Below are 27,656 nucleotides of genomic sequence, written 5' to 3'. Positions count from 1 at the left end.
GGGATCCTCCTCTTTTTAATAGAGGCCATCAAAACGGTTTTCTCATGCAATTGCATAGCATATAGAAATGTTGTGCAACATGGGCATATAAGAACACTTATTTCATTCCATGCATCAACCAGCTACGAGGATCTGGCTCTCGGTGGGCAACAGCTGATCCTATTCCGCTCAAACTCAATGCCAGGGCTCTCATGAAGTGTTTGATTTGATTTTTCGAATACATTTTTGGAGAAGGCTAGTTACCATGACTCAACGGTCACGTGGTTTTTAACTGTGGTCATGCCTTGTGACTGCTGGTGTAGCAGTAATATGGTCACCATAACAGACATAATCAAATTTTTACATTTTAGGCATTTAGCAGATGCTCTTATCCAGAGTGACATACAGGAGTAATTATGATTAAGTGCCTTGCTCAAGGGCACATAAACAGATTTTTCACCTAGTCTGCTCAGGGATTCGAACCGGCAAACTTTTGGTTACTGGCCCATCCCTCCTAACCGCTACCTCTCAGTGAGGTAAAGGATGCATTTCATTTCAAAACATTGTCGCCTTTTCCTCAACCCTCATTCCCTCTTCTTCAGGAAAGGTGTGTTGGCAACTCATTTCCACCATATTGCCTATTCAGTTCTCTCAGATGCATAGAGATTAGTGCATGATAGAAGAGGAAAGAGGACAGCTGTTTGGAATAGAATGGCTGTGTGACAGTATGATAGTCACTTAGCCATGACAATATTATTGTCCCGTGAAACTGGCTTCGATGGTGACAGCTGAAAACAGCAGTGATTTGATACAGTGCCGCAATTGACTGTTCCACTTCAGAAACGGCACCCGCTGAAGAACTGTTTTTACGTGCAGCATACACCTTAGAAGTACAAAAAAAATCTAGTCTTAAAAATAAATGACTTAATTAAATACATTTAAATAATGGCTTGTCCTGACCTTACAGTCTCCGTTGACACACCCTCCAACCTCACGGTCTCTCTTCCTCTCGTCTGACTGGCGTTTGAGCCCTCGAACCGACGTGTGTCTTACGACCGCTGCTGCCTCTTTGGGGAGGGGTGGGATGGTGGGGGGCGGGTCTTCATAGTCGTAGAGGTGGGGCAGGGGCGGCCTGGGAGGAGCCTCATCTTCTGCCTGTACCAGAGTCACACCCATACAGGAAGTCAGTCACAATTAGTACTTAGCGAGAATTTCAAATGCATTTCCTTGATTCCTCGCATCCTTTCTCCTCATCTCCTCAAAACCGTTAGATGAGATGGTCAGAGGGGAGGGACCTCTGACTTTCTCATCCAATGGGTTTTGAGAAGGAGGCGCGAGGATGTGAGAAATCAAGGAAATACAATTGAGATTCTACCTTATTGGAAAGTACCACAAAGTTCATTGGAGGTAGAGGCCTGCGGGCAGGAACCTTGGAGCCTCTGCTCCAATGAGCATTGAGAGGGAGGGGAGAAACTGAAGAATCAAGGAAGGGAGGAATCAAAGATTTGTCAGCTAGTAATGCTTTCAGACACCACCACTGATTAGGAGGGAGTCATTCTACTAACTCAGTGCTATCTAGTTTCATATTCAGATTCACTGTTTCATGTATTTTACTAACTCAGGTCTATCTAGTTTCATATTCAGATTACTGTTTCATATACAGTGCCTTCAGAAAGAATTCACAACCCTTGACTTTTTCCACAATTTGTTGTGTTACAGCCTGAATAGAAAATGGGTTAAATTGAGATTTTGTCGTCACTGGCCTACACACAATACCCCATAATGGGGAGTTATGTTTTACAAACTAATAAAAAATGAAAAGCTGAAATGTCTTCAGTCAATATGTATTCAACCCCTTTGTTATGGCAAGACTAAATAAGTTCAGGAGAAAACATTTGCTTAACAAGTAACATAATAAGTTGCATGGACTAACTGCGTGCAATAATAGTTTAACATGATTTTTGAATGACTAACTTATCTCTGTACGCCACACATACAATTATCTGTAATGTCCCTCAGTCGAGCTGTGAATTTCAAACACAGATTCAACCAATAAGGCAAGGGAGGTTTTCCAATGCCTCGCTAAGGGCACCTAAAAAAAAACAGACATTGTATATTCCTTTGAGGATGGTGAAGTTATTAATTACACTTTGGATGGTGTATCAATACACCCAGTCCCTACAAACATACAGGCGTCCTTCTTAACTCAGTTGCTTGAGAGGAAAGAAACCCATGGTGACTTTAAAAATACAGAGTTTAATGGCTGTGATAGGAGAAAACATAACATGATGCAGCCACCACTATGCTTGAAAATATGGAGTGTGGTACTCAGTAATGTGCTGTAGGTACTCAGTAATGTGCTGTATCGGATTTACGCCAAACACAATACTTTATATTCAGAACAAAAAGTGAATTGCTTTGCCACATTTTTTGCAGTATTACTTTAGTGTCTTGTTGCATGTTTTGGAATATTTGTATTCTTTACAGCCTTCCTTGTTTCTACTTAATTAATGAGGTTAGTGTTGTGGAGTAGTTACAATGCTGTTGATCAACAGGACAGGACGCTAGTCTATCGCAGGGTCTTACCCCTAATCCATCTCCTTAATGCTGAGTGCCAAGCGGAGACGCATCAGGACCCATTGTTATAGTCTCGGCCAGGGATTGAACTCAAAACCTCCCAATCTCAGGGCGGACACTCTAACCACAAGGCCACTGAGTTGGTCATTGTACAGAGTTTGGTCCATGTACAGGTTCTAATCCCCCAGTAAACCCAGATTTACAAACTGAACTTCCACTCACCCACTTTGGCACAGGGTTGTGAGGCAGTATGTAGGAGCTGAGAGGAGGGGGCCTAACCTCCCCTAGTGGGGGTGTAGGGCACTGGGAAGGCACTGCAGAGTCCAACACCGAAGGCACTAGTTTCCTCTCTGGAAAAAAGAATGCACAAGCAAATGAATAAGCGTGCATCCATATCCACATTCATATCCACACACAGGCCAAGAATGAACTTATGACTGACCTCTGTGCTTTTCTGTCTGTCATGGTAAGTGTTAGAATATGAAGGTATCGCTGTTTTTGTAACAGAAGCACATGTTATATGGAGACTAGATTTGGCTATTTGGTATGGAAACCTCCTATGGTTGTTTGTCTCCCATGTAGTGTATTGTAGTTAGGAATTCCCCAAGGGGACGAATAAAGTTGTTATATTTGAATTCAATTGAGTAAAATATGGTAAAACATAGTTGGCGGAAGTCTCAGGGCAGTTGATAATTCTCCCACCTGGGTTCTGCACTGAGTCGATGGTGATCTTGTAGTTGGCTTTGCTGGCGCTCAGCCCTGCCATCACGTCCTCCATTCTCCACAGCTCCCGCTTTATCTCCGATTTCTCCCGCTACAATTTCGAACACACGCTTTAGCTGGTTTCTACTGTGCTATAAAACACAACAGTATTTTCACAGTAGATACACCCATCTACCGAACACTCTTGAAGACGGTGAATAACAATACCGTGTTCTGTGAATGTCTACCCCTACAGCTCACTGAGCTGTGATGTTGAGGTGCAGTACCCATTCTGACCTGAGAGGTGGTGCTGTAGTTCATGGTGGTCTGTAGCGCAGTCCTCAGCTGTTCCACTGAGCTCTCCAGCCTGCTGTACTCCTCCCAGGCCCGGAACATCTCCTACACAAAACATAAGGCAGCGAGGTAAGAGTTTTCATGAACACATAACGCGGAATGTGTCAGTCAGAACGACACAGAAAACCATACACTAGGATCTGCATGTACCTAACACACACACACACACACACGAAGATGCCCGATTCACCATGTAGGGCTGATCCGAACCGTACGGTGCTGGCTCGGATAGTTTCTTTTCATATTGTCATTTCCAGCACAGTGCCAGTAACTATGGTGGATACGTAAACAGGCCAGTACTTATAGTGTGAATCAGGGTACACACCCACGCACACAAGAGGAGGCTGGTAGGAGGAGCTATAGAAGGACGGTTCATTGTAATGGCTGAAAGGGAATCAAACACAAGAAACCCCGTTTGACTCTGTTCTATTAACTCCATTCCAGCCATTACAATGAGTCAGACCTCCTATAGCTCCTCCCACCAGCCTCCTCTGAGTGTCCCACACACACACACTCACAGGTGTTTGGTAATCTTACCGTGGACACTCTGGAGATCTGGGCCCTGATGTGCACCACGTCCTCCTGTAGGAGTCTCTGCTGGTAGGCTATCTTCTCCAGGTGGGCCGGCCGGTCTCTGTACTGCTCCATCTGTTGGCGGGACAGGTCCAGAACCGACTCCAGCTTGTCCTGATGGGTCAGGGGTTAGAGGTCAATATCAGAGACAGCAGGGTCGAGGTAAATTCCATTTCAACTCAGTACGGGAAACTCACACAATGCTGGTATTTCTGTCAAAGTGGGAAAAAAACCATACAAAAGAATATCCTTTAACCTCAAATACTTTCCAAGAGGATATTTTTTAACAACTCATACATTGAATGGACATTGACTTCCTATAATGGCTGATTACAAATTAAAATGGACCTTACTGTATGTGAGTATAGAGATGAAGTGTCAGTACCTTATCGTCCTTCAGAGAGCTGATCCGGACCTCCAGTTCCTTCAGGTTCTTGTCCTGCTCACATAACCCACTGAGTTTCACCTGTAGGCCAGGGAGAGACAGGGCCGTTACTGTCCACAGTGGCTCTCAATCTTTCCTACAACCCCTATCACATCACCCAGGTGAAGAGTGTGTCATTATCCTCTGTGTACTCATCTCACCCCCACTCTCACATTTAACCTGCTTGCATATGAATGTGTGTGTGCGTGCATGCGTGCGTGCGCGTACGTACATCCCTCTCTCCTGTCTCATTAGCTGATAATTATGCAGAGTGAATCCATTACGCAAATACGCCACATCCCACGTGGCCCTTGTGTCAACATTTCTAAGAACCTCTGAGCCCTCTTAATTAATCCCTGATTAAGACTGTGGCCCCAAATCGCACCCTAATCCTTATATAGTGCGCTACCATAGGGCCATGGTCAAAAGTAGTGCACTATATAGGGAATAGAGTACCATGTGGGATTCACACTAAGAAACCCAAACGTCACGACAAAGGTTCAACTCATCTTCCTCTCTCAATGTACCAAACGACTGTCATCTCACGAGGGCAGTAAGATCACCAACACAGCGCTCCATCTGAACTACTCGTATTCAATCTTATTAAAGTCCTTGCATAAAGATGTGGCATAATAATTATTTCTAGTTTGAAAATGAGAGAAAATTGCTATATTAGGATGCATGGTTTCTTTCGCAGACCCAAACATATGTTATAGTGTTTATATGTTATAATGTTATAATCTTAATTTGCCATTCTGTTGAATACATCATTTATTTGTTGTTGTGTCTCGGTTCGCAGTAAGATTGCTGTATTGATGCCATGGACAGAAAAATAACAGCATTCTTATAAATGGTTAAAGTGCAACCATGACAAGCTACAAAACCACAACTCTAACTCCTTTTGTGGTAGTTACACTCTGATAGGAGAAAAAATATATATTTAACTTTATTAGGGTAGGGGGCACTATTTTCACCTCTGGATGAAAAGCGTGCCCAAAGTAAACTGCCTGCTACTCAGGCCCAGAAGCTAGAATATGGATATAATTGGTAGAGTTAGATAGAAAACACTCTCTAAAACTGTTAACATAATGTCTGTGAGTATAACAGAACTTAAATGGCAGGCGAAAACCTGAAGAAAATCCATCCAGGAAGTGCCATTACTTTGAAATGGCTGTTTTTCCAATGAAACCCTATCCACCATTTAAAGGTATAGGACCCAGATTCAGTTCCCTATGGCTTCCACTAGTTGTGAACAGTCTTTAGACATTGTTTCAGGCTTTTATTCTGAAAAATGAGGGAGAATGACAACATTGAGTGAGTGGACCCTGGGATGTCCTCAGAGTTGGTTACTGCGCCCGACCGAGTGCACGCCTTTCTTGTTTTCCTTTTATATTGACGAAGCTTTTGTCCGGTTGAAATATCATCAATTATTTAAGCTAAAAACAACCTGAGGATTGAATATAAACATCGTTTGACATGTTTCTACGAACTTTACGGATACTATTTGGAATTTTCATCTGCCTCTTGTGACCGCATTTGAGCCATTGGATTACTGAACGAAACGCGCCAACAAAAAGGAGGTTTTTGGATATAAAGAGGGACATTATCAAACAAAACTAACATTTATTGTGTAACATGGAGTCTTGTGAGTGCAACCATATGAAGATCATCAAAGGTAAGTGATTCATTTTATTGCCATTTCTGACTTTCGTGACTAATCTACTTGGCTGGTAACTGTATCTAATGTTTTGTGTGCTGAGCATGGCAGCTGAATTAACAAGTTAAGCTTTATTTTGTGGTGTAGCACATATACTTTCAAGAATGTTAAATATTTGAATTGAGTATTTTTGAATTTCACGCTCTGCAATTTCACTGGATGTTGGCCAGGTGGGACACTACCGTCCCACACCCCCTAGAGAGGTTAACTAATGCATCTTCCTCCTGAAGTTGAGGTAAATATCCCCCAAAAAATAGGACACATCTTAGTCGACTCTTATTAGACTGCTCTCTCTAAGGGTCTATTGTAGTCCCTCCTCATCTAGACTGCTCTCTCTAAGGGTCCCTTGTAGTCCCTTATCTCATCTAGACTGCTCTCTCCAAGGGTCTATGGTAGTCCCTCCTCATCTTATCTAGACTGTTCTCTCTAAGGGTCTATGGTAGTCCCTCCTCATCTCATCTACTGTAGACTGCTCTCTCTAAGGGTCTATGGTAGTCCATCCTCATCTCCTCTACTGTAGACTGCTCTCTCTAAGGGTCTATGGTAGTCCTTCCTCATCTCATCTACTGTAGACTGCTCTCTCTAAGGGTCTATGGTAGTCCATCCTCATCTTATCTAGACTGCTCTCTCTAAGTGTCTATGGTAGTCCCTCCTCATCTACTGTAGACTGCTCTCTCTAAGGGTCTATGGTAGTCCCTTCTCATCTACTGTAGACTGCTCTCTCTAAGGGTCTATAGTAGTCCCTCCTCATCTAGACTGTTCTCTCTAAGGGTCCATTGTAGTCCCTCATCTTATCTAGACTGCTCTCTCTAAGGGTCTATGGTAGTCTCTCCTCATCTCATCTACTGTAGACTGCTCTCTCTAAGTGTCTATGGTAGTCCCTCCTCATCTACTGTAGACTGCTCTCTCTAAGGGTCTATGGTAGTCCCTTCTCATCTACTGTAGACTGCTCTCTCTAAGGGTCTATAGTAGTCCCTCCTCATCTAGACTGTTCTCTCTAAGGGTCCATTGTAGTCCCTCATCTTATCTAGACTGCTCTCTCTAAGGGTCTATGGTAGTCTCTCCTCATCTCATCTACTGTAGACTGCTCTCTCTAAGGGTCTATGGTAGTCCCTTCTCATCTCATCTACTGTAGACTGCTCTCTCTCTAAGGGTCTATGGTAGTCCCTTATTTCATCTAGACTGCTCTCTCTAAGGGTCTATGGTAGTCTCTCCTCATCTCATCTACTGCTCTCTCTAAGGGTCCATTGTAGTCCCTCCTCATCTAGACTGCTCTCTCTAAGGGTCTATGGTAGTCTCTCCTCATCTCATCTACTGCTCTCTCTAAGGGTCTATAGTAGTCCCTCCTCATCTAGACTGCTCTCTCTAAGGGTCTATGGTAGTCCATCCTCATCTTATCTAGACTGTTCTCTCTAAGGGTCTATGGTAGTCCCTTCTCATCTACTGTAGACTGCTCTCTCTCTAAGGGTCTATGGTAGTCCCTTCTCATCTACTGTAGACTGCTCTCTAAGGGTCTATGGTAGTCAGTGTCTCCTCATCTCAGCTAAAACAAACTCTATGTACCTAAAGCTAAAACTCAATGTCCTTTTGCGAGAACAGTGGAAAATGTTGTTGAGGGTTGCGGGAGGGAGAGAGAGAGAGTGTGTGAGTGTAACGCAGAAAACTGCTCATACTTACATCGACGTCACTCTCAGCTATTTTGACAGGTTTCGTCGCTTCTTTCAACGTCTGACTTCCAACCACCTTGGAACCAGAAAACAAATACATTTTCAAATAGTGTTGCTCTGTGTTTATTGGCTGTTGAGGACACTGAACGGTTCCCCTGAAAGCACAACGAGGAGACCGTCAGAGTGAATGTACCATGATGACTTAGAGTAGGAAAAGAGCCACTGACAGGTGTACAATATGACACAGAGAGATAAAGAAGCTCTTTCCATGAACACTAATCATGATGACCATATCATCATAGCTTTTCATGGCCCTGTATAGCAATAAGATGGACAACAAAACAATAATTGAAAAAAAGAATGAGACACAGCTTATTCCATAGAAAACTCTGAGCACTGGAAATACATGGATTTGTACAACCATTTTATTGAATTCCTAGAGTATATTCTGACCCAACTGGGATGTTGGTAACCATGCTGTGTTTTGCTGTAGTGGGAATACATGAAGGAGACCAACACGATGGTGCAAGCAGCTAGCTTTTCAACCACCGAACCAACCACAGCAACCACAGCACATGCACTGCAGAGCCATCCCAGAACCACCAATCACGTTGCTGAGGAGTCACGGGTCAGCGGTTACAGAAGGGTCAATGCCAAGCCAGTGCCCACACACAGCCATGGACATAGACACACAGTGTTAAGCGATGGGATGGTCTCTCTCATAAAAATGTATACACACACGCTCATACACTCAATCACACAATCTTGCGCTCGAGCGCACACACATTTACACATTGCTATACACACAGACGCCACACACAAACACAGACGCACGCACACACACACACACACACACACACACACACACACACACACACACACACACACACACACACACACACACACACACACAGTGTGTCCACAGTGCTTACGTTCCATAGTGACCCGAGAGGCCCGGCAGTGCAGTGCAGTAGCACACTGTGAGCCATGAGGATCAACGGCTCTAAACTTTTGATCTGCATCAAATAGGAGATAGAGAGCCACTGTTACAAAATGGCTGCCGTTCGCTATGAGCAAGATATCAATTTGACCATTCAATTGAATACATCAGTTTATATACCAACTGTTACGTCATATTTACAACAGTATGGAGTCAGCATTATGGTCGTCTAGTGGTTGTGAAATCCACCCGTAGCATGTTGGTTGGACCACATCAGTGACCTTCACCTTCTCTGTGATTTAAAGCCAACTGTAGTTCACAGATCGACAGACTCTATTGGTTAAGATGGTTGTATTTGAATGGTGTGTTGTTGTGCAGAAATTGGTGCTCTGGGCAGGGAAGAATATAATGTACTCTCTGGTACAATGGTGCTGTGACCCGGGTCACATAGTAAGGCTTGGTTGGTAATATAGGTCGACCGATTAATCGGAATGGCCGATTAATTAGGGCCGATTTCAAGTTTTCATAACAAACAGTAATCAGTATTTTTGGCCACCGATTTGCCAATAATTTTTTTTTTTATACACCTTTATTTAACTAGGCAAGTCAGTTAAGAACACATTCTTATTTTCAATGATGGCCTAGGAACGGCGGTTAACTGCCTTGTTCAGGGGGGATTCGGGGATTCTTTTTTGCAACCTTCTGGTTACTAGTCCAACGCTCTAACCACCTGCCTTACATTGCACTCCACAAGGAGCCTGCATGGCAGGCTGACTACCTGTTACGCGAGGGCAGCAAGAAGCCAAGGTAAGTTGCTAGCTAGCATTAAACTTATCTTATAAAAAACTATCAATCTTAACAATCACTAATTAACATGGTTTCTGATATTACTAGTTTATCTAACGTGTCCTGCGTTGCATATAATCGATGCGGTGCCTGTTAATTTCTCATCGAATCACAGTCTACTTCGACAAACGGGTGATGATTTAACAAGCACATTTGTGAAAAAAGCACTGTCCTTGCACCAATGTACCTAGCCATAAACATCAATGCCTTTCTTTAAAATCAATACACAAGTATATATTTTGAAACCTGCATATTTAGTTAATATTGCCTGCTAACATGAAATTGTGTCACTGCTCTTGCGTTCATTGCCTGGCTCGTTGCGAACTAATTTGGCAGAATTTTATGTAATTATGACATACCACTGAAGGTTGTGCAATGTAACAGGAATATTTAGACTTAGGGATGCCACCCGTTAGATAAAATATGGACCGGTTCCGTATTTCACCGAAAAAAGAAAAAAAAAATGTTTTCGAGATGATAGTTTCCGGATTCGACCATATTAATAACCTAAGGCTCGTATTTCTGTGTGTCTATATTATAATTAAGTCTATGATTTGATAGAGCAGTCTGACTGAGCGGTGGTAGGCACCAGCAGGCTCGTAAGCATTCATTCAAACAGCACTTTCGTGCGTTTTGCCAGCAGCTCTTTGCAATGCATTGATTGCTGGTGTAACTAATGTGAGAGATTAGGCTGGTGTAACTGATGTGAAATGGCTAGCTAGTTAGCGGGTGCGCGCTAATAGCGTTTCAAACGTCACTCGCTCTGAGACTTAGTGTAGTTGTTCCCCTTGCTCTACATGGTAACGCTGCTTTGAGGGTGGCTGTTGTCGATGTGTTCCTGGTTCGAGCCCAGGTAGATGCGAGGAGAGGGACGGAAGCTATACTGTTACACTGGCAATACTAAAGTGCCTATAAGAACATCCAATAGTCAAAGGTATATGAAATACAAATCGTATAGAGAGAAATAGTCCTAGAATTCCTATAATAACTACAACCTAAAACTTCTTACCTGGGAATATTGAAGACTCATGTTAAAAGGAACCACCAGCTTTCATATGTTCCCATGTTCTGAGCAAGGCACTTAAACGTTAGCTTTCTTACATGGCACATATTGCACTTTTACTTTCTTCTCCAACACTTTGTTTTTGCATTATTTAAACCAAATTGAACATGTTTCATTATTTATTTGAGGCTAAATTGATTTTATTGATGTATTATATTAAGTTAAAATAAGTGTTCATTCAGTATTGTTGTAATTGTAATTATTACAAATAAATTAAAAATGTTCAAAAAATTGGCCGATTAATCGGCACCGGCTTTTTTTGGTCCTCCAATAATCGGTATCGGCGCTGAAAAATCATAAAATCGGTCGACCTCTAGTTGGTAACACCACATCGTTTTTCATATTTTTTTTTTTACATTTTACATTTTAGCAGATGCTCTTATCCAGAGCGACTTACAGTAGTGAATACATACATTGCATACATTTTTCCCCCCGTACTGGTCCACCGTGGGAATCGAACCCACAACCCTGGCGTTGCAAACACCATGCTCTACTAACTGAGCCACACGGGACCACATCCAGCAACTCAACCATTTGTCCTTTGGTTTGATAGAAAGGTTGTATTATCGACACCCAAGACACCAGGGTCGTGTTCATTAGGCTCTAAACTGAAGAAAACTTACTGAAAGAGGGACATTATTGTTTTGTGTTGCAATTATTAAAAAGGAGTAGAAGGAGAAGTAGTATTAGTAGTAACAGTATTAGTAGTAGTAGTAACAGTATTAGTAGTAGTAGTAACAGTATTAGTAGTAGTAGTAACAGTATTAGTAGTAGTAGTAACAACAGTAGTGATAGTAGCGTATTTGCAGTAACAGTCTTAATACAAGCAGCAGTATTATTATTATTATTATTATAGCAGTAATAACATTAGTAACAGTAGTAGTAGTAGTAACAGTAATAGTAGTAACAGTAGTAGTAGTAGCAGTAATAACAGTAGTAGTAGTAGTAGTAACAGTAACAGTAACAGTAGTAGTAGTACTAAAAGTATTAGTAACAATAGTAAAAGTAGTACTAGTACTAAAATAATTAGTAGTACTAGTAAAATTATTATTATTAGTAGCAGCAGTAGTAGTACTATTAGTAGTAACAGTAGTAGTAACAGTAGTAGTAGTAAAATTATTATTATTAGTAGTAGCAGCAGCAGTAGCACTATTAGTTGTAGTAACAGTAGCGTAGTAGCAGTAACAGTCTTAATATTAGCAGCAGTATTATTATTATTATAGTAGTAATAACATTAGTAACAGTACTAGTACTACTAGTAACAGCACTAGTAGTACTAGTAGTAGTAGTAACAGTACTAGTACTAGTAGTAGTAGCAACAGTAGCAGTAACAGTCTTAATATTAGCAGCAGTATTATTATTATTAGTATTATTATTATTATTATTATTATTATAATAGTAGTAGTAACAGTAGTAGTAGTAGTAACAGTACTAGTAGTAGTAGCAACAGTAACAGTAGTAACAGTAGTAGAAGTAACAGTAGTAGTAGTAGTAGTAGTAACAGTAGTAGTAGTAACAGTAGTAACAGTAGTAGTAGTAGTATTAACAGTAGTAGTAACAGTAGTAGTAGTAGTAACAGTAGTAGTAGTAGTAACAGTAGTAGTAGTAGTAGTAGTAGTATTAACAGTAGTAGTAGTAGTAACAGTAGTAGTAGTAGTATTAACAGTAGTAGTAACAGTAGTAGTAGTAGTAGTAGTAGTATTAACAGTAGTAGTAGTAACAGTAGTAGTAGTAGTATTAACAGTAGTAGTAGTAACAGTAGTAGTAGTAGTAGTAGTAGTAACAGTAGTAGTATTAACAGTAGTAGTAGTAGTAGTAGTAGTAACAGTAGTAGTATTAACAGTAGTAGTAGTAGTAGTAGTAGTAACAGTAGTAGTATTAACAGTAGTAGTAGTAGTAGTAGTAGTAACAGTAGTAGTATTAACAGTAGTAGTAGTAACAGTAGTAGTATTAACAGTAGTAGTAGTAGTAGTAGTAGTAGGCCTAATAGTAATGCCAGTTATTGTTGGGTTCTTCATAAAATTTGACAAATCGGAAATGGACATTATAGACCTTGGTGGAGCGGTCATCTTGGATTGCAATGACTATTCCTTCAGAAACTGTATGCCGAGGTTGTTTTCTGAAATCTGTCTTCACCTACTGATTACTAAAACAACATACTGCGTACTAATCATACTACATACGATTTTCAACATACTATTTAGTATAGATGTGCTAGGACCGGTGCTAGGACCCATAATTGAAGCTGCATCGGATCTGAGGTCCTAGCACAAGACCAGAGCCCACAATGTTCTGTTTAGTCATCAAATACTTGAATGTTCTGAGAGATATGAGGAAACAAAGGTTTTATAACGGAGATGTAGATTCCCACAACAGTATCTGCTAGGCTGCATTCCATGTGGTTGAAACCGAAGTAGGAACTGGCAAGCCAGAGCAGTTTGTCGAGCTTGTGACGAAGTCACACTCCTTAATTTGTGAAGACTCGGCCACCGACAACAATGTTAACAATGCATCCCATGACATGTTCCTATGCAGTTAAAACTTGATTTACATAATACATCTATAGTTCTTGGTAATGACTTAGTGGCGGCCAGCATGCAGGCTCTTTCAACATGATGGCAAATTCAGCACTCTGATTGTTGTGTGCCCACACCCATACAAGATGCTTCTTCCCATCAGAGGCATGTGCGCAGAGAAATGAAACACAAAAAAATGGAAAGGGTTAAAAATGTTTCTATTCTGAGAGATGAGGAAACAAAGGTTTAATAAAAAGACAGCTAGATTACTAAAATATAAAGCAGCTGTATCTTCTGATTGCTGATTTGTATACGCTCTAAGATTGTCTCATTTAAGTGGTCAACCTTTCAGAGTTGAGAGAAAATGTTGGAAGTCTGAGAGTTTTAATAAATGGCACATTTGTTGAAGATATCCCATTAAAGTGGACAAGGTTTTTCAAGAGGACAAAAAGCTTAAAATAGTTATCAAAATGTTGTAAATAAGCACACTGGTCATGATTAGTCTACACGTTTTAAAGTTTGAATGGCGTTTCTAGCTTAATCGGTGTATGAAAAATAGCGTTCCAAAGAACAAGAAAAAGTCTGAAATAATTGATACAATATTTAAGATGGGACTTCTTTTTCATATTTGTTTTTCTTTCTGTAGTGTGCCCGAATGAACACGACCCGGTTCATCCACATTTATGCCGTGTCATTCACAGCTTCAGGGTGTTCGTCATCCACTCCGGGATGACGTTTCCCCTAGGTAGAGATCTAGGATCAGCATCCCCTACCCCAATCCTAAAATTAGCCATTTAATGGGGAAAATGCTAAACTGACCCAAGATTAGGGTCTCAGGGCAACTTCATCCTACACCGTGAGAAAGCAAGGTGAGTGTGTTAGAGAACTTTGGCCAGGTGTTAGGCCTACAGGTAAGGGGGAACACACAGAAGAGAAGAAAGAGAGAGAAGAGGAGGAGAAAAAAGAGGGAAAAGGAGGAGAAAGAGGGAAAAGGAGGAGTAAAAAAGGGAACAACAGGAGGAGAGCGACTCTCCATCGCCAGTTCCCACCTTCAAGTCTAGATACTCCAGGTCCTTCTTCAGTTGCACGTAAGTATCGTCAACCTTCAGGGTGAAGTGGAGAGAAAGAAGTGTCAAGCAAAGCTTTATGGCATTCCAGTATAGAAGTGTACAGAATGATGACAGCTATACGCTTCCATATTAGAGATCTAACTGTATAGTCCATAATAGTTGCTCTAATGAATCATTGATAACAATACATTGGATTTACAAAACATTAGGAACACTTGCTCTTTCCTTGACAGACTGACCAGGTGAATCGAGGTGAACGATATGATCCCTTATTGATGTCACTTGTTAAATCCACTTCAATCAGTGTAGATGAAGACATGGATAATGTCTTTCCTGTGGCTCAGTTGGTAGAGCATGGTGTGTGCAACGCCAGGGTCGTGGGTTCGATTCCCACGGGGGGCCAGTACAAAAAAAATATATAGAATTAAAAATAATTTTAAAAAATGCATGAAATGTATGCATTCACTACTGTAAGTCGCTCTGGATAAGAGCGTCTGCTAAATGACTAAAATGTAAATGTAAATAATGTGTGTGTGCCATTCAGTGGGTGAGTGGGCAAGACAAAAGATTTAAGCGCATTTGAACATGGTATGGTAGTAGGTGTCTAAAGAACTGCAACGCTGCTGGGTTTTTCACGCTCAACAGTTTCCCGTGTGTATCAAGAATGGTCCACCACCCAAAAGAAATCCAGGCAGCTTGACACAACTGTAGGAAGCATTGGAGTCAACAGGGGCAGCATCCCTGTGAAATGCTTGAGACACCTTGTAGAGCCCATGCCCCATCGAACTGAGTCTGTTCTGAGGACAAAACGGGAAGATGTTCCTAATGTTTTGTACACTCAGTGTATATAGCGCTACTCATTAACATCAAATCTACCATAATGGGTTATAGAATGCATAATAATGATTTGTACGTTCTTCTATAATCATTCATAATGGATTAGGAATTAAGGGTGAGATGATTGTAAGCTTATTTTCAAGAATAGGCTATTGGATATTCGTCAACTGTGAGGCTTGTTATAAGATGAGTAAAACATTCAATTGCGAAAAAGTCAAACAAAACCCTTATGTCATCCAAAGCACGCACGCACACAATTCCTCCATGAGCTCCTCTATGTTATGCCACCTGAGACTAAGACGTGCAAATAAGAAATGGAAGTACGCTACAAGCAGCAGCTCCAACATCACAAGCCCAAATGTGGCTCCTAGCAACATCTCAGCCACACACTTCAAAAACACAACAGAAATTGTGAAAGACATCAAAGCCCAGGCAGATAAATGTTTTAACTGCACCTAAAGCCAACCAGACCGGGATGACAGTATGGAAGCTAACTAGCACAACATGCTAACACACAGTACACAGCTACATGACAGCCTAGCTGGGAGTACAAAAACCACAACATGTTGCCATTGCCTTATAGAAAGACACTATGGGTGGCTAGGGGGTGGCAGCCAGCCAGGCCACACAAACAGCCATGCGCCCAGGTTGAGCTCACATCAGTGGGGTAAAGAAGGCCAGGTGTACTGGGGGCCCCCACCTGGCTGCTGCTGCCGCAGCCCATGGGGCCTAGTAACGACCCCAGAGAAGAAGGGCCGGAGGAGAAGAGGGGGTTGTTGTTGGTGGTGCGGAGGTGAGGGCCAGAGGGGCTGTAGTTGAAGTGCTGCATCTGGGTTACCGTGTGGTGGCGCGCGGAGGCCATCTTTGCCTGATGCCTCCGGAGCTGAATGAGCAGGAGGGTGAGTTCCTCCGGCTGCGTGTGTAATAGCAGTGTGTCCCACGGGGGTCAGAGGGAGGGAATGGGGGAGTTAATATCCCAACGCAGATAGACTGCCCAACAGTTAGCCAAGATACTCAGAGCTGTATAGAATACAGGTAGGTTCAGCTGCTCGGTCCTGTTAGCACCAAACGTTCCATGATAATTACATTTAGGGTTGGCACAATCTCCGAATAATAGTGTAATCGACAATTATCGACAGTAACCGTGAACCCCCCCAAAAAGAATAGCTTTCATACATTCAGTGTAGGAGGGGTGGGAATTCAACTTCCCTTTCAAGTAGATCTAGTTTACCCAATAGCAGTTTCACATTTTTACATGAAGAGGGAAACGCTGTGTTGCATTCATTAGGTATTTTGTATGCATTATAATAAATTATAAGCTCAAAATATTTGTTGGCAAAAATGACAATAACTGTGGTCATTTGCATGACAATTAATTACTACCCCAAATTCCATAATCGCCACAACCCTAATTACATTCCAACTTTGCAATCTTACTGGAGACCTCACAAAAGTAAAGAAAATTGTAGTGGAGACACCTTACCAGTTTTGCAGGCAGTGTTATGTTTGCTAGCAAAGAGATATAGCTAACTAACTAGCTAAGTTGTTTCACCACACAGTTAGCCAAGTTAGCTAGCTAAAGTTATTAACAGTAAGTTAGCCACCGCTCCTACACTCTTTTGCTAGCTACAGTAACAATTTTGTGTCAATAATACGTCTTAAAAAATAACAAAGTGTCTCCGGCTGTGTTTAAATTTTACCGATAAGAACGCAGTCCACTTTCCAAGTGTATTGCCTTGGAACTATTGATACTAACACAGCAGCCATTCAAATATCTGTATCTACATCTGAAATCTGTATGAAGTAGAATGTTGCTGGTTCACGTCCCATAGCTGTCCTAGTAAAGAAGTACTGTAAGTAAGTTAACCCGATGGCAAGGTGTCCACGTTATTCAAGAAACACTCGATCCCTGACTTCATGTTATTATCTAACACAACATGTTTGGGTTGTGACTGGGTGTGACTGGGTGTGTGAGGCCGTACCGTCTTCCCGTGAAGGCTGGGCGCGCTGACAGTGTGTGTGATGTAACCGGAGGGAGGGATGGACCGTCTGTCGATGGTGGCAGCCTGGTGAACACACACACACCAGTTAAACAGTCTATTACACCTGCATAATACTGTCAGAAAAATGACAAACCTGTCATTACACAAACTCTTACGTTGAGCAGCTGAGACTTGGCTCTCCGGGGGGACCCAGCCACAGGCACATCCAGCGCGGGCCTCTCTCCCAGGGGCATTACCACCACGCGGTCAGCAGGCGTATGCGGCCTCCGCGGGGGGGACAGGGCCCTGGAGCCCCGTGGGGGTCCCAGTGGAGGGATGTCAGAGGGATCAGGGGGCACTGACACACAGCGGGGCACCTCAGAGCAGGACCGTGGGGCTGAGGGGGGGACCGTGGAGGGCGGCCGGTGCCCGATGGGGTAGTCCGGGGCAGGTGTGTAAAGGGGGGCGGTGGGGCTGCCGTGGCGGAACTGGTGGCGCTGCTGCCACTCATAAAGCTGCCACACGGTGCCAGGCCCACCGATGCCACCCCCGTCCCTGGCACCGGTACCCTGGGAGTTCAGGGGTCCGAGGCGGAAGTGGCTAAGGCGGTCCTGGGCGTATTTGTACTCCCCGTGGCGTGCAGCCGTGGGGGGGCTGTGGCGTGGGGTCTTTGGTAGTGTCTGGTAGGCCTCCAGGCCGATGAACGTGGGCTGGGTCGGAGGGGTGTGGCGGGGCAGGGTGCTCCCTCTAGAGGGTGGACTATAGGAGGGAGAACAGGTCAGAGGTCAGACAAAGGCAAGATGGTGAACTTTGTGTCATCATGTTACTGATCTACATTTTAGTACAGTAGTGAAAATAAGTGTTATGAAGCTTTGACTGACACATGCTTGCATTATTCCCAGAGCCCCACTAGAGGGAGATGTTGGCTCTGGCTGTATACACCCCATAACCTTTATGTCCATGACGTACATAAATCAACCAAACCTAAACACTGAACACTTATCTAGTAGAATGATTTTGCGTGCGTGCGCGTGGTGTGTGTGTGTGTGTGTGTGTGTGCGTGCGTGTATGTATGAAAGTATTTGCTTGAATGCACCACAACATTTGTGAGTGTGCTGTGTAGGGTAGGCCAATGATAAACACTCATACGAGTGGTGGTGTGACGTGACCTTTACCCTTTGTGCTCGACCCTCTGCACCTTGACCCAGTGTTCCACCTGCTCCAGGGCACTCCTCCTCTGCACCTGCCTGCGAGTATCCATCACCTGGGGCGGCAGGGTGGCCCTCTGGTACGTCCCCGTCCCCATCCCGTTGGGCTCCAGGGTGGGTGTCCCGTTCCTCAAACAGGCCCCGGGGGGTAGGGTTGAGGCAGTGCACGACGGGGCGCGCATTGGCGCCCTGGAGGGGGGCGCAGATGTAGTTGAGGAGGCTGAGTACGGCGGAAGGGGAGAGAGACTGCTAGGAGGGACGGCATCCATTTCAATTTCCACGTTCCCACCACCAAGGACAATTTCTGAAGCAATGGGATTGGGGGTGTCGTTCCAGAAGCTACAGTGCTGCTCGGTTTCTCGGTGGATGTCATCCGGTTGGAGGACCACCCCATCGTTATGGAGATGGACTGGGGGAAGGGGGACGGTCTCGGTATAGTTGTTGACGTGGTTGGTTTGGGGTACTGCCTGGCGCTCCGACACGCTGGGCATTTCCGATATCTCCGATGTTTCCGAAGGTCTAGGAAGAGAACGAGAGAACAAAGTTTTGGTTTGGCTCTCGACTCATAGCAACAACACAATTATTAGACATTGCCATTGTATCAGGACAGTGTAACTAGGGTTGCACAATTCCAGTAACTTTCCCAAAACTCTTGTTTGGAGGAGAATTGTGCAACCCTGGTAAGAACAATGATTCTATCTCCACATGTTTCATACCTCTAACCTCTCACAGGAGTTCTGTTTAAAACCAGACTGATATATCGGTTCACCAATATTGGCCTTTCACTAGAGGTCGACCGATTAATCGGAATGGCCGATTAATTTGTGCCGATTTCAAGTTTTCATAACAATCTGTAATCGGTATTTTTGGACACCGATTTGCCGATAATTTTTTTTACATTTTTTTTTTACACCTTTACTTAACTAGGCAAGTCAGTTAAGAAGACATTCTTATTTTCAATGATGGCCTAGGTACGGTGGGTTAACTGCCTTGTTCAGGGGCAGAACAACAGATTTTTACCTTGTCAGCTCGGGGATTCAATTCAATCTTGCAACCTTACGGTTAACTCGTCCAACGCTCTAACCACCTGCTTTACATTGCACTCCACGAGGAGCCTGCCTGTTACACGAATGCAGTAAGAAGTCAAGGTAAGTTGCTAGCTAGCATTAAACTTATCTTATAAAAAACAATCAATCAATCAATCATAATCAGTATTTAAACTAGTAATATCATCAACCATGTGTAGTTATCTAGCCTGTCCTGCGTTGCATATAATCGATGCGGTGTGCATTTGCGAAAAAGGACTGTCATTGCTTCAACGTGTACCTAACCATAAACATCAATGTCTTTCTTAAAATCAATACACAAGTATATATTTTTAAACCTGCATATTTAGTTAATATTGCCTGCTAACATGAATTTTTTTTAACTATGGAAAATGTGTCACTTCTCTTGCAACAGAGTCAGGGTATATGCAGCAGTTTGGGCCGCCTGGCTCGTTGAACTGTGAAGACTATTTCTTCCTAACAACGACGGCCAACTTCGCCAAACGGGGGATGATTTAACAAAAGCGCATTTGCGAAAAAAGCACAATCGTTGCACAACTGTACCTAACCATAAACATCAATGCCTTTCTTAAAATCAACACATAGAAGTATATATTTTTAAACCTGCATATTTAGCTAAAAGAAATCCAGGTTAGCAGGCAATATTAACCAGGTGAAATTGTCACTTCTCTTGCGTTCATTGCACGCAGAGTCAGGGTATATGCAACAGTTTGGGCCGACTGGCTCGTTGCGAACTAATTTGCCAGAATTTGACGTAATTATGACATAACATTGAAGGTTGTGCAATGTAACAGGAATATTTAGACTTAGGGATCCCACCTGTTAGATAAAATACGGAACGGTTCCGTATTTCACTGAAAGAATAAACGTTTTGTTTTCGAGATGATAGTTTCTGGATTTGACCATATTAATGACCTAAGGCTCGTATTTCTGTGTGTTTATTAAATTATAATTAAGTCTATGATTTGATATTTGATAGAGCAGTCTGAGCGGTGGTAGGCAGCAGCAGGCTCTTAAGCATTCATTCAAACCGCACTTTCGTGCGTTTTGCCAGCAGCTCTTCGCAATGCTTCAAGCATTGCGCTGTTTATGACTTCAAGCCTATCAACTCCCAAGATTAGGCAGGTGTAACCGATGTGAAATGGCCAGCTAGTTAGCGGGTGCGCGCTAATAGCATTTCAAACATCACTCGCTCTGAGACTTGGAGTAGTTGTTCCCCTTGCTCTGCATGGCTAACACTGCTTCGAGGGTGGCTGTTGTCGATGTGTTCCTGGTTCGAGCCCAGGTAGGAGCGAGGAGAGGGACGAAAGCTATACTGTTACACTGACAATACTGAAGTGCCTATAAGAACATCCAATAGTCAAAAGTATATGAAATACAAATCGTATAGAGAGAAATAGTCCTATAATTCCTATAATAACTACAACCTAAAACTTCTTCCCTGGGAATATTGAAGACTCATGTTAAAAGGAACCACCAGCTTTCATATGTTCTCATGTTCTGAGCAAGGAACTTAAACGTTAGCTTTCTTACATGGCACATATTGCACTTTTACTTTCTTCTCCAACACTTTGTTTTTGCATTATTTAAACCAAATTGAACATGTTTTATTATTTATTTGAGGCTAAATTGATTTTATTGATGTATTACATTAAGTTAAAATAAGTGTTAATTCAGTATTGTGGTAATTGTCATTATTACAAATAAAAAAGTGTAAAAAAACCCCGGGCCGATTAATCGGTATCGGCTTTTTTGGTCCTCCAATAATCGGTATCAGTGTTGAAAAATCATAATCCGTCGACCTCTACCTTTTACTGCAGTCGAAAATTCCACCAATAACCGATATTCAATAAATAAGATGAAAAAAGGCAATCTCATGCTGATCTGAACACTTGCTGCCATTCTCATGATGTGTCATTTTAGTCACAATGTATGAAATCAACAACTGAAGCATAGTTATTGGACAATTGCTCTTTTGGATGGCAAATCATGATTACACTTTTTCATTTCCCCGCCGTAAAACAGTATATCGGCAGATATATCGATATTGGTACGTTTTGTCCCCCAAAAAATGAATTCAGTAGTTTACTAGAGAATCATTATTTGATTACTTCATATCTCCAATGACAACCAAGTGCAGTGTTAACATTAGCATAGCATTTAGCCCTGATTGACACTGACATGAATGAAGGGCCCATCAAAGTAGGATTTGGGCCCTAGCCTCCCAGCTACAGGGAAAACCAGGCAAATCCCCCCCATCTAGAGGGGGAAAAAAACTGGGCTACTTAGCATTAGCATATTAGTGTGGCCTAGCCTGGGTCTCTCACGCTAGTTAAACTGACAGCCACTTGTGTTAAAGCAAACAGCTCAGCGTGGCTAAAGGACTGGCGGGGAATGAGCAATCATATTTGCGCTGATAGACACAATCATTTCCCTCCACTGACACCTGAATAATAGATATGAGCTTCTCATTAATCAAATACAGCGCTCCGGGATGGCTCATCAAATACAGCGCTCCGGGATGGCTCATCAAATACAGCGCTCCGGGATGGCTCATCAAATACAGCGCTCCGGGATGGCTCATCAAATACAGCGCTCCGGGATGGCTCATCAAATACAGCGCTCCGGGGTGGCTCATCAAATACAGCGCTCCGGGATGGCTCATCAAATACAGCGCTCCGGATGGCTCATCAAATACAGCGCTCCGGGATGGCTCATCAAATAGAGCGCTCCGGGATGGCTCATCAAATACAGCGCTCCGGGATGGCTCATCAAATACAGCGCTCCGGGATGGCTCATCAAATACAGCGCTCCGGATGGCTCATCAAATACAGCGCTCCGGGATGGCTCATCAAATACAGCGCTCCGGGATGGCTCATCAAATACAGCGCTCCGGGATGGCTCATCAAAGATATTTGTGTGGACACTGTGTACTACAACTGGACCGTTTCACCACTATAAATCAGGTTAAATACAAAATATAATAAAATACAACGACAGCCTGATGTTAACAATATACACAATGTTCATTACAAATACTATAGTATATAGCTACTTCACACGCTTACAAACATACCATCAGCATGTACAGTACTGCAAAATGTAATATAATGTATTTGCATTAATTCTGTGTGAGCCCACATCCAGTTAACATGATACCCTAGACTAGACCAGACCGAGATACCCTAGCCTAGACTAGACCAGACCGAGATACCCTAGCCTAGACTAGACCAGACCGAGATACCCTAGCCTAGACCAGACCAGACCGAGATACCCTAGCCTAGACCAGACCAGACCAGACCGAGATACCCTAGCCTAGACCAGACCAGACCAGACCGAGATACCCTAGCCTAGAATTCTTTCCAATGTGTCAAGTAATTATATTTTTGTTTTCTCATGATTTGGTTGGGTCTAATTACTCTCCTGGGGCTCTGTGGGGTGTGTTTGTGTTTGTGAACAGAGCCCCAGGACCAGCTTGCTTAGGGGACTCTTCTCCAGGTGCATCTCTTTGTAGGTGATGGCTTTGTTATGGAAGGTTTGGAAATCACTTCCTTTTAGGTGGTTGTAGAATTTAACATCTCTTTTCTGGATTTTGAAAATTAGCGGGTCTCGGCCTAATTCTGCTCTGAATGCATTATTTGGTGTTTTACGTTGTACACAGAGGATATTTTTGCAGAATTCAACATGCAAGAGTCTCAATTTGCAGGCTGTGTCTGTCTGGCTCTCTCTCTCCAGCAGAGAGACAGAGCTGCAATCTCTTGGGCTCTGTGTGGGTGTTTGTTTGTGTACCAATGCAATCTGTGAGCACTCTCTGCTGCAAAGGCATACACACACACATCGACACTCACAATCAATGAGACTGACAGACTGGCAAACAAATGTGTCTCTCTTTCCCCAGACAGACATATTCAGAGACACACGGAGTTAAGAATTGCCACGCACGCACCCGTCTCTCACTCACTCACTCATAAATGTGCAAATTCCCAGGCAGTGTACCGCTTGGCTCCATGGTGAACTTTTCCCTAGGTACAGATCTAGAGATCAGCTTCCCCTCCCCAGATCTTAACCATTGGTGGGGAAAATGCTAAACTGACCCAGGATCTAGGCCAGAGCAACTTTACACTACAACTACCTCTTGAGGCTGGCGGTGTGGTTCTGCATCAGCGCCGCCTGGTTCATGGCCTTCACCCAGCCGTTCATGTCTTCTTGTGTGTCGGCGCTGAAGAAGTAAGTCCGCATGCCGCTGTGCTCCGCCTGCGAGCCAATCACAGAGCTCCGGTTGTAAATGTAGGAGCGCATGCCCGTGTGGCTGGCCTATGGGAGAGGAGAAAGGGAGGGTCAGAGTAAGGAAGAGTGACGGACGTGGGATCAGGCCAAAAGGGTAGATAGCAGGGTTGGGGTCAGTTGAGTTTTGCCTACTATTTTTTCAATTCATGAACTGAATTGAGAACTGAAATGACCCCAACCCTGGTAGAGATGGATAAAGAAGTGTTGAACAATTAAAAGAGACAGGGACGTTAACCAATGTCTGCCCATGGAGACACAAACACGTTCAAGTCAGCCAATAGAGAGAAAGAGAGACGTCAGCATCAGCCAATACAAACACAGACATATCCGTGTTGGCCAATAAAGAAACTGAGATACTGTAAGGACCAGCCAATAGACACAGAGACAAAAGAGGCCAGCCAATTGAGAATGGAGAGAGAGAGAGAGAGAGAGAGACATCCAGACTGACCAATGGACACAGAGCAGCATGAGTGACATAACAAAATAATGTCAAGGTCCAATCCAACCCACAACAAAGGACACTGTAAGCCAATCAACAAGTAGTAAGCCTAGACAGAGCCATTGTGACATGGCCATTCCAAAATGCTGCTGAATTGTTTGTACTTCTGTTTATACATACATGTCTTATGCTGGTCTTTATGGCTTGTTCTGATTCTCCACACATTTCCAAAATTGTGCACATGAAGACATCCCATCATGGATTTAACAATGGTGGAAACCCCCTACAGTCAACGTTTCCACCAATCCAATGTGTTTAAAATCCATGACAGGGAGTGTGCAAGTGCACACTTTAGGAGAAGGATGGCGAATCAGGACTCCAATCAGTCCAAATCCCTATGGCTGAGTTCCAATTCTCTAAGCCTTCACCCAGAAGTGTGCACTTGTTCACTCCCCCTCATGTATTTATAAGCATTGGACTGATCTACTCCCCCCTCACTACATGGATCTACTCCCCCCTCACTAAGACTGGTCTAATCCCCCCTCACTAAGACTGGTCTAATCCCCCCTCACTAAGACTGGTCTAATCCCCCCTCACTAAGACTGATCTACTCCCCCCTCACTACATGGGTCTACTCCCCCCTCACTAAGACTGATCTACTCCCCCCTCACTACATGGGTCTACTCCCCCCTCACTACTCCCTCCACACTAGACTGGTCTACTCCCCCCACACTAGACTGGTCTAGTCCCCCCACACTAGACTGGTCTAATCCCCCCTCACTAAGACTGGTCTACTCCCACCACACTAGACGGGTCTACTCCCCCCACACTAGACGGGTCTACTCCCCCCACACTAGACGGGTCTACTCCCCCCACACTAGACGGGTCTACTCCCCCCACACTAGACTGGTCTAGTCCCCCCACACTAGACTGGTCTAGTCCCCCCACACTAGACTGGTCTTGTCCCCCCACACTAGACTGGTCTTGTCCCCCCACACTAGACTGGTCTAGTCCCCCCACACTAGACTGGTCTAGTCCCCCCACACTAGACTGGTCTTGTCCCCCCACACTAGACTGGTCTTGTCCCCCCACACTAGACTGGTCTAGTCCCCCCACACTAGACTGGTCTAGTCCCCCCACACTAGACTGGTCTAGTCCCCCCACACTAGACTGGTCTAGTCCCCCCACACTAGACTGGTCTAGTCCCCCCACACTAGACTGGTCTACTCCCCCCACACTACATGGGTCTACTCCCCCCACACTAGACGGGTCTACTCCCCCCACACTACATGGGTCTAGTCCCCCCACACTAGACGGGTCTAGTCCCCCCACACTAGACGGGTCTAGTCCCCCCACACTAGACTGGTCTAGTCCCCCCACACTAGACTGGTCTAGTCCCCCCACACTAGACTGGTCTAGTCCCCCCACACTAGACTGGTCTTGTCCCCCCACACTAGACTGGTCTAGTCCCCCCCACACTAGACTGGTCTAGTCCCCCCACACTAGACTGGTCTAGTCCCCCCACACTAGACTGGTCTAGTCCCCCCACACTACATGGGTCTACTCCCCCCACACTAGACGGGTCTACTCCCCCCACACTAGACGGGTCTAGTCCCCCCACACTAGACTGGTCTAGTCCCCCCACACTAGACTGGTCTTGTCCCCCCACACTAGACTGGTCTAGTCCCCCCACACTAGACTGGTCTAGTCCCCCCACACTAGACTGGTCTAGTCCCCCCACACTACATGGGTCTACTCCCCCCACACTACATGGGTCTAGTCCCCCCACACTAGACGGGTCTAGTCCCCCCACACTAGACTGGTCTAGTCCCCCCACACTAGACTGGTCTAGTCCCCCCACACTAGACTGGTCTACTCCCCCCACACTAGACTGGTCTACTCCCCCCTCACTAGACTGGTCTACTCCCCCCACACTAGACTGGTCTAGTCCCCCCACACTACATGGGTCTACTCCCCCCACACTAGACTGGTCTAGTCCCCCCACACTAGACTGGTCTAGTCCCCCCACACTACATGGGTCTACTCCCCCCACACTAGACTGGTCTAGTCCCCCCACACTAGACTGGTCTAGTCCCCCCACACTACATGGGTCTACTCCCCCCACACTAGACTGGTCTAGTCCCCCCACACTAGACTGGTCTACTCCCCCCACACTAGACTGGTCTAGTCCCCCCACACTAGACTGGTCTAGTCCCCCCACACTACATGGGTCTACTCCCCCCACACTAGACGGGTCTAGTCCCCCCACACTAGACTGGTCTAGTCCCCCCACACTAGACTGGTCTAGTCCCCCCACACTACATGGGTCTACTCCCCCCACACTAGACTGGTCTAGTCCCCCCACACTAGACGGGTCTAGTCCCCCCACACTAGACTGGTCTAGTCCCCCCACACTAGACGGGTCTAGTCCCCCCACACTAGACGGGTCTAGTCCCCCCACACTAGACGGGTCTAGTCCCCCCACACTAGACTGGTCTAGTCCCCCCACACTAGACTGGTCTAGTCCCCCCACACTAGACTGGTCTAGTCCCCCCACACTAGACTGGTCTACTCCCTCCACACTAGACTGGTCTACTCCATCCACACTGGACTGGTCTACTCCCCCCCTCACTGTTCTACCTGATAATCCCTTGAACACACCTGGTGTCCCAGGTCTAAGTCAGCTTCTGATAAGAGGGGAACAATGAAACTGTCTTGGAGGTCCAGAGTTGAGTTTGAGGGTCTATACAAGGTCTTAAATGGCACCCTATTCCCAATTACTGCACTTCTTTTGATAAGGGCCCTGGTGTGATTTGGAACTAGACAAAGCAAGGAAAAAGATGGCCAGACGGCAGCCCATACAAATGCTTTGTAATGAACAGTAATTGAACACAAATTTCTTTCCCTCTTTGATTCATTCATTAAAAATGTATGCTGTTTAATTAACTTTGTGGAGAGGAAGTTGGAAGTGTCTCTGTAAAAGGAAGCAGAGGTGGAATGTAATTTGGGTGCCATTTCTTCATTTGAGTGTTAGTATCTTATTAACGTGGATTTTGCCTGACTCGATGTTTGATACAAACAGGGCTTTTCGAGTTGAGGGTGTTGTTAGTGGCGTGACAACACTTACAACAGCATACACACATATATTCACACACACTCCTGCAAGTTGACAGTGTAATACTAAGGCTCTTAGCCCCAAGCAGGGGTTCTGGAAGGTCAAGCCAGAAGGCTGCCTCTACCCCCTTGGGAGGTCTTAAATCTGCTCCCTGGCTTGGCCCGGCCTAGTCTGGGTTAAGCCTATAGTGTACATTTCCCCTCTCCTAACCATTTGTGGGGGAAATGCAAAACTGACCTGAGATCAGCATCTAGAGGCAACTTGCCCCTACTCCGTACAGCAGAAGAGCTAAC

General features: G+C 44.3%; 1 protein-coding gene across 9 annotated transcripts in view; it reads right to left on the bottom strand.

Moving 5' to 3' along the window:
- Positions 1-27,656, bottom strand: part of LOC115192794 (pleckstrin homology domain-containing family A member 7) — a 173,833-nt gene that overhangs the window by 14,787 nt on the left and 131,390 nt on the right. For 3 of the 9 annotated variants that reach the window (XM_029751651.1, XM_029751652.1, XM_029751660.1), the window contains 14 exons: positions 23,655-23,836; positions 18,423-18,974; positions 17,424-18,006; positions 17,248-17,331; positions 15,924-16,178; positions 14,408-14,461; positions 8,926-9,009; positions 8,004-8,069; positions 4,571-4,651; positions 4,150-4,299; positions 3,556-3,657; positions 3,259-3,370; positions 2,779-2,906; positions 940-1,134 (listed from right to left, as the gene is read on the bottom strand). In XM_029751651.1, coding sequence (XP_029607511.1) covers positions 940-1,134; positions 2,779-2,906; positions 3,259-3,370; positions 3,556-3,657; positions 4,150-4,299; positions 4,571-4,651; positions 8,004-8,069; positions 8,926-9,009; positions 14,408-14,461; positions 15,924-16,178; positions 17,248-17,331; positions 17,424-18,006; positions 18,423-18,974; positions 23,655-23,836 — 2,628 coding nt within the window. The remainder of the gene's footprint in view (positions 1-939; positions 1,135-2,778; positions 2,907-3,258; positions 3,371-3,555; positions 3,658-4,149; positions 4,300-4,570; positions 4,652-8,003; positions 8,070-8,925; positions 9,010-14,407; positions 14,462-15,923; positions 16,179-17,247; positions 17,332-17,423; positions 18,007-18,422; positions 18,975-23,654; positions 23,837-27,656) is intronic. The other 6 variants (XM_029751653.1, XM_029751654.1, XM_029751655.1 and 3 more) reach the window with 6 other exon arrangements.

The sequence above is a fragment of the Salmo trutta genome, chromosome 4 (genome assembly GCF_901001165.1).
Source record: "Salmo trutta chromosome 4, fSalTru1.1, whole genome shotgun sequence".
NCBI lineage: Eukaryota > Metazoa > Chordata > Actinopteri > Salmoniformes > Salmonidae > Salmo > Salmo trutta.
The sequence above is the reverse complement of the archived record's forward strand: the minus strand, read 5'-3'. Positions and strand labels throughout refer to the sequence as shown.